This window comes from Physeter macrocephalus, chromosome 6 (assembly GCF_002837175.3).
Source record: "Physeter macrocephalus isolate SW-GA chromosome 6, ASM283717v5, whole genome shotgun sequence".
Lineage (NCBI taxonomy): Eukaryota > Metazoa > Chordata > Mammalia > Artiodactyla > Physeteridae > Physeter > Physeter macrocephalus.
Genome location: NC_041219.1, coordinates 34,870,340 through 34,877,778, shown reverse-complemented (window position 1 = coordinate 34,877,778; position 7,439 = coordinate 34,870,340). Strand labels below are relative to the sequence as shown.

General features: G+C 42.4%; 1 protein-coding gene across 4 annotated transcripts in view; it reads left to right on the top strand.

Annotated features, from left to right (window-relative positions):
- The window catches only part of GNPTAB (N-acetylglucosamine-1-phosphate transferase subunits alpha and beta), a 130,679-nt gene that overhangs the window by 50,672 nt on the left and 72,568 nt on the right, over positions 1–7,439 (top strand). For all 4 annotated transcript variants that reach the window (XM_055085263.1, XM_024127300.3, XM_024127299.3 and 1 more), the window contains 2 exons: positions 5,884–5,948; positions 6,218–6,352. In XM_055085263.1, the coding sequence (XP_054941238.1) occupies positions 5,884–5,948; positions 6,218–6,352 (200 nt within the window). The remainder of the gene's footprint in view (positions 1–5,883; positions 5,949–6,217; positions 6,353–7,439) is intronic.

The following is a 7,439-nucleotide window of genomic DNA, read 5'->3' as shown; positions in this document are numbered from 1 at the left end:
GTAATCTTGGTTGTAGGTTCTTCCCTTTCATCACTTTAAGTATATCATGCCACTCCCTTCTGGCTTGTAGAGTTTCTGATGAGAAATCAGCTGTTAACCTTATGGTAGTTCCCTTGTAGGTTATTTGTCATTTTTCCCTTGCTGCTTTCAATAATTTTTCTTGGTCTTTAATTTTTGCCAGTTTGATTACTATGTGTCTCGGTGTGTTTCTCCTTGGGTTTATCCTGTATGAGACTCGCTGTGCTTCCTGGACGTGGGTGGCTATTTCCTTTCCCATGTTAGGCAGGTTTTTGACTATAATCTCTTCAAATATTTTCTCTGGTCCTTTCTCTCTCTCTTCTCCTTCTGTGACCCCTATAAAGCGAATGTTGTTGCGTTTAATGTTGTCCCAGAGGCCTCTTAGGCTTTCTTCATTTCTTTTCATTCCTTTTTCTTTATTCTGTTCTGCAGCAGTGAATTCCACCACTGTCTTCCAGGTCACTTATCCATTCTTCTGCCTCAGTTATTCTGCTGTTGATTCCTTCTAGTGTAGTTTTCATTTCAGTTATTGTATCGTTCGTCTTTGTTTGTTTGTTCTTTAATTCTTCTAGGTCTTTGTTAAACATTTCTTGCATCTTCTCGATCTTTGCCTCCATTCTTCTGAGGTCCTGGTTCATCTTCACTATCATTATTCTGAATTCTTTTCCTGGAAGGTTTCCTCTCTCCACTTCATTCAATTGTTTTTATCGGGTTTTATCTTATTCCTTCATCTGGTACATAGCCCTCTGACTTTTTATTCTGTCTGTCTTTCTATGAATGTGGTTTTTGTTCCACAGGCTGCAGATTTGTTGTTCTTACTTCTGCTGTCTGCCCTCTGGTGGATGAGGCTATCTAAGAGGCTTGTGTAAGTTTCCTGATGGGAGGGACTGATGGTGGGTAGAGCTAACTGTTGCTCTGGTGGGCAGAGCTCAGTAAAACTTTAATCTGCTTGACTTTTGATGGGTGGGGCTGTGATTCTCTAGGAATTCTTCCTCCCGTTGCCGGACCCACAGGTTGGGAAGCCTGACGTGGGGCTCAGAACCTTCACTCCAGTGGGTGGACTTCTGTGGTATAATTGTTCTCCAGTCTGTGAGTCCCAGCAGTTATGGGATTTGATTTTACTGTGATTGTGCCTCTCCTACCATCTCACTGTGGCTTCTCTTTGTCTTTGGTTGTGGGGTATCTTTTTTTGGTGAGTTCCAGTGTCTTCCTCTCGATGATTGTCCAGCAGCTAGTTGTGATTCCTAATGTTCTCACAAGAGGGAGTGAGAGCATGTCCTTCTACTCCACCATCTTGGTTCCTATCCCACTAGCTTTGTTTTTTAAATTGAGGTTTCCCTAAATTAAGGTACTCTGATAACACTTCACCTGAAGAGAAAAAAGAATGACATTATGTTAGCAGTTATAACTCAGTTATAACGTCTGTGGAGAGAATCTTGGGTTTATCTCCACTAATTTTATAACATATCAGAGACATAAAAGATTATAAATTTTGATATAAGTAAAATCTGTGTTAAACACTGTTTTTGAATTTCCACTTGGGTTTTTATTTGACTATCCTACTATTATGTTGATTCATTCAGTAAAGATTTGTTGAGCCACTGCTCTGAGTTGGTTGTTGTTGTAGGCAAACAGCAGAGAAAAAAAAAAGGCACATTCCTGCCTTCATGGAGCTTCCATTTTTAGTGGGCCACAAACTCACTCTTTTTTTTTTTTTTTTTAAATTATTTATTTATTTATTTATTTTTGGCTGTGTTGGGTCTTCGTTTCTGTGTGAGGGCTTTCTCTAGTTGCAGTGAGCGGGGGCCACTCTTCATCGCGGTGCGCGGGCCTCTCATTGTTGTGGCCTCTCTTGTTGCGGAGCACAAGCTCCAGATGCGCAGGCTCAGTAGTTGTGGCTCCCGGGGCTAGTTGCTTCACGGCATGTGGGATCTTCCCAAACCAGGGCTCGAACCCGTGTCCCCTGCACTGGCAGGCAGATTCCCAACCACTGCACCACCACGGAAGCCCCACAAACTCACTCTTTATCATCCTTAGTTATTGAGATCCAGGATCACAAAATTCTTTTTATTTTAAAGCTGAGTTTGGTTTTTTTAAAATTTATTTTTGGGTGTGTTGGTTCTTCGTTTCTGTGCGCGGACTTTCTCTAGTTTGGTCAAGCGGGAGCTGCTCTTTGTTGTGGTTTGTGGGCTTCTCACTGTGGTGGCTTCTCTTGTGGCGAAGCACGGGCTCTAGGCGTTCAAGCTTCAGTAGTTGTGGCACATGCGCTCAGTAGTTGTGGCTTGCGGGCTGTAGTGCGCCTGCGGGCTCAGTAGTTGTGGCGCACGGGCTTAGTTGCTCCGCAGCATGTGGGATCTTCCCGGACCAGGGCTCGAACCCATGTCCACTGCATTGGCGGGCAGATTCTTAACCATTGCGCCACCAGGGAAGCCCACAAAATTCTTTGTTAAATGACCAGGTAGTAAATATTTTAGGCCTTGTGGGCCAAGAGGCAAAATGGCAGATATTATATAGGTATTTGTATGAACATTTAACCATTTTAAAATGTCAAAATTGTGTTTAGCTTGGGGCCATACTAAATCCGGCAGTGGCTAGATTTTGGACCATGGACTGCCAAACCCTGATCTAGATTAAAAAATTTTAGCCATGTTTGCATTAAAAAAAATCTCATTTAGCCTCTTTCCAGTTAATCATTGAGATCTGTTGATTTTTTTCCTTCTCAAATGTGTCATTTCTGCCCCTCTCCTGGTTACCCTGCCACTTCCCTTGTGTCCACCAATTGGACAGTCCTCCTGCAGTCAACCATCGGGCTCTGTGGCCGGGGCCTGCGTCTCCTCAGCAAAATGGTTTTTCCAGTCAAGCTTATCCCTTTGATGTTTAGGAAATGAATTTCCTCCTGCGACACTTGATTTTACCTCTGGACTACATTGCCTTTTACAAGGAATTACAAAGTGCCTCCTTATAGCTCTCTCACACTGATTAAATTTATACCCATTGGGATCCTACAGAACTAATGTAATCCCTTTCCTGTGTGACGTTTCTTCTTCTTCCTTTAGCTGTCTCTTAGGGGCTTGTCTGCACCCTAGTTTGCTCTTCTCAGAATGAGCTTTAGTTTCTATTACTTTAAAAGTGTTTCAACTGGAATTGAACATTCTGTTTCAGTGTGGTTCAGTCTTCAAAGAGATCGGGATTCTTCATTTGTGAAGTGTTTATTGAGTGCATACTATGTGCCAGGTACTATTCTCAGTGCTGAAGATGCAGCAGTGAGCAGATGGACAGAAATCTTGGCCCTCATCAAATTTACATCTTGGGCGGCTTCCCTGGTGGCGCAGTCGTTAAGAATCCGCCTGCCAATGCAGGGGACATGGGTTCAAGCCCTGGCCCGGGAAGATCCCACATGCTGCGGAGCAACTAAGCCTGTGCGCCAAAACTACTGAGCCTTCGCTCTAGAGCTCATGTGCCACAACTACTGAGTCCACGTGCCACAACTACTGAAGCCCACATGCCTAGAGCCTGTGCTCCACAACAAGAGAAGCCACTGCAATGAGAAGCCCATGCAGCACAGTGAAGAGTAGCCTCCGCTCGCTGCAACCAGAGAAAGCCCACCCACAGCAACAAAGACCCAACACAGCCAAAAATTAAATAAATAAATAAATTTTTAAAAAAAATTACATCTTGGCAGAGGGAGCCAGAAAACTGAAACAACATACAAGTAAATTATATAGTTTGTAAAAGATAAATGCTGTAGAGAAAAGTTGAGCAGGGGAAATTGAGTGGTAGGGCAGACTCCCCAAGAAGGTGATTTTTGAGTGAAAATTTAAAGGAGGTGAGAGAGCCAGCAACATGAATATGTGGGGAAGGAGTGATTCTCCATATATTCCCTATATATAAGGTAAGTGGAGTAGCCAGTGCAAAGGCCCTGAGGCAGGAGGGTGTCTGACATGTTTGAAGAAGAGCAGGGAGGCCAGTGTGGCTGGAATAGAGTGAACCAAGGGGGAGAGGGCAAGAGATGAGCCCAGAGAAGTCACAGGGACCAAATGGTATAGGCCTCAGTAACCACAACGGGCTTTAGCTTCCAATCACAGTGCAGTGAGGAATGTATCATTAGAGGGTTTGAGTAGAGGAGTAATGTGATCTGACTTAACGTTCCAGAAGGATCAGTCTGGCTGCTGTGGTGGGAATAGACTGAGGAGGGGCAAAGCTTGTAATAATTCAGGCAAGAAGGAAGGGGGCTTGGATCAGAGTGGTGGTGAGAAGTGGTTGGACACTGGACATTTTGCAGGTCAGCTCAACAGGGCTTCCTGATGGGTTGGTATTGGGGAATGTCACCCTTCTTACTCTAAGCCCTCTTCTGCTTAAAAGCGCAAAATTGGGATGGAAACTCAGTGTGGCCTGAGCATTACTGACTCATACTGAACTCACTGTCTGCTAAAACTCCTAAGTCTTTTTTAAAATCTTACATGTGCTAATGCTCAAATACCCCTTTTATTTATTTAATTTTTTTTCAAGTACTCCTTTTAATTTTTACTTGGTTTGTTGCCAAGTTAAAGATCTTACCTTCATTTGTAGGAGATTTTATTTTGCTAGATTTGACTGATTGCTCCAAACAGTCAAGGACTTTGGGGAACCCTTAGTCTGTTATCCAGGATAGTAGCTTCTCTGTCGGCTCCGTGTACGCCCACACATTTCACAAGCATGCCTTCTGTATCTTCCAAAACTTTGATGGATTGTTGAACAGACCTATAGCAGACCTCCAGCACCCCCCTGTAGGTTGATTGTGGCTTTTACAATTTTACACTCTCTGATCAGAATTGGTTATAATCCGCCTAACTTGAGATCTGGTCTCCGTTAAATCCACAAAGATGCCACGTGTTGTTTAGCTGCCTTCCTGAGATTATGTACAAATACATATTGCTCATCTATTCGAATTGTCTGATTTACCCATATAGAATCCACCATATCAATGGGGAGAGACAGACAGACAGACAGACGGAGGCAGAGTGAGGCATGTATCTGATAAATTTACCCATAATGAACTCATGCTCTTAGTGCTCAGTACTTTCTTTAAAGATAAACAGTATATTGTGAAGACTTTCTTTTCTCCAGTGCTCACCAACTGTATTTTTCTGATACATTTGAGACTCTTGCTCAGGATCAACACGCATCTTGCAGGCTATAATCTGCAGACCCTGCTTTCTGTGCCCATTTTCAGAATCAGAATTGCAGCCTTCCAACCTCTCCTGTTTTCCATGGTCCCCGAATGTCAGCAGGTTTGCTGATCTCATTTGTTCCCATCACTTTAGAACTCTCTCCCAGTAGGGCTGTGTCATCACCCTCCTCACCCCCAACTTAATCTGCTCTAATCACATTGCCTGATGAATCTTAGGAAGTCACTGTGACTCTGGAGGAACCTTAGGAGAGTCCTAAGTGGCTCCCTGCCGTTAATCTAAATGGCACGGGCCTTGCCTTCAAGGCCCCCTTCTGGTTGCCCTTTTTTTTCCTAGTACCCCCCACTCCCAGATGTTTTACTCTGGTCAAACAATTTTGTTTTTTAAATTAAACATGTCGATGTTTGATGTTTGCTTCTACCTCTGTGATTTCTGTCCGTCTGTCATTTCTACGTTTCTTCTGCCCACACGAGTCTCTCCTTCAGTATTGCAAAATTTAACGTTTAATTGTACAGCAATTTACATTTGTTCCCCTTTTGTTAGATGGGTTAATTTTGTCTCCCCCAACTACCTTTTCTTTGAGACCATGTATTATACTGGTTTAACAGCTCTCAAAATGCCTTGTACAGTGTCCTGCCAGACATCATAGTTAAGTATTCATTAAAAACATGCTTGTTTATTGTATTCTCTATTGTAGTTGAAGATGCCCACACTGGAATTTTTAAAGGAAACATCAGACAGACAGTTTGGAGGGGCTATTTGGTATGTTACTTTAAATTAACTGTATTTTTGCTGTAGATTAGAATAAAAGTATGAGAAATAAAACTGTTTTACTTTGAGAGGCTTTTTAATGTTTACTTTTCCTCTAAGCCTAGCTTTCTAGTACTAGTGAATATCGATTTAAATAATTGTAATATTCTTATTTTGAAGCTTGTGTGATGCAATAGATATTTACTAGTTTTCTCAGCTGTAAGTTTTCACCAGCCTTATGATGTGGAAAGTGAGTTGTGTTTTTCCCCTTTTTATTTTAGACAACAGATAAGGAAGTCCCTGGGTTAGTGCTAATGCAAGATTTGGCTTTCCTGAGTGGATTTCCACCTACATTCAAGGAAACAAATCAACTGAAAACAAAATTGCCAGAAAATCTTTCTTCTAAAATAAAACTGGTAAGAGCATAGAAAATAGAGCAATTAGTATAGCACATCCCATTTCATGCGTGCCTCTTCTCTGTGGCCCCCTTTGTTATAGTATAGCCGACAATCATAAGAAGCAAAGAGGGTCTCAATTCTGTCACAGTGTTGTCATGAAGACAGCTCTTTATTTGTAGAAGATCCTCCCTTTTTACTCTTTATTTGGGCAAAATTCTGAGTCTTAACTTGGTTTGTTGGTTTCCCAGACAGAAGCAGGGTTCATTTGTTTAACAAACGAGCTTCTACTGTGTGTCAGGTGCTGTTCTAGCTGCTGAGAATGTAGCAGTGGACAAAGCAGACAAAAGCCCTGATGGCAGTGGAAGCATGGAAGGGAGGGTATGGGGGGAAATCAGACATGTGGTGGTAGGTACACACAGGCTCCTGTGGATTTATGAAGAGCTTCCACTCACAGAGGGGGATGCTTCAGATTTTTGGAACATTTGATAATGTGAAACCTTCATTCATTAATAGCTAGATGAGCCACTAACGTATTTAGTATTTATACTTACTAACTCTTCACGCTTGACCACCGAGGCCATTCGTGAGTTGACATTGGAGATGGTGACATGTCTTTCCATAACGTTTCTTGTTCTCAGAGCCATTTGTCTGATTCATGTAGGGCACAGTCCGTGTGGGTGTACTTTCCTTTTGACCTTATGCCAAGATGCCTGCTATTCTGTCAGAAACAGTCCAGGTTGTAAAACGTGAATGTTTCTTCTCTCAGACTAGAGGGCATAAAGTTCTTGGCTCAGAATTTGTTAGGCTCTGCTTTTCTTGATTTTACAAAAAAAAGTTCTTTAAATTCTGCCACTGTGTTTAGCTTCCTGCTTCTCAGTTCCTTCTCCGCGTGATGTCATTTAACAGTTGGGAGGTGAAAGGGTGGAGGTAGTGGCAGGGAGAGCTGTGACTCAGGGAAGGGTGGTTATTTAGTTCATGTCTGAACCATGTTTTCTCTCTGCCGGTCAAAGTTCCCTTTAACTTGTTTCCTTTTCCCCTTAAGTGTTTCACTGGTTTTTTTTTTTGTTTGTTTTTTTTTTTTTTTTTTTTTTTGTGGTACGCGGGC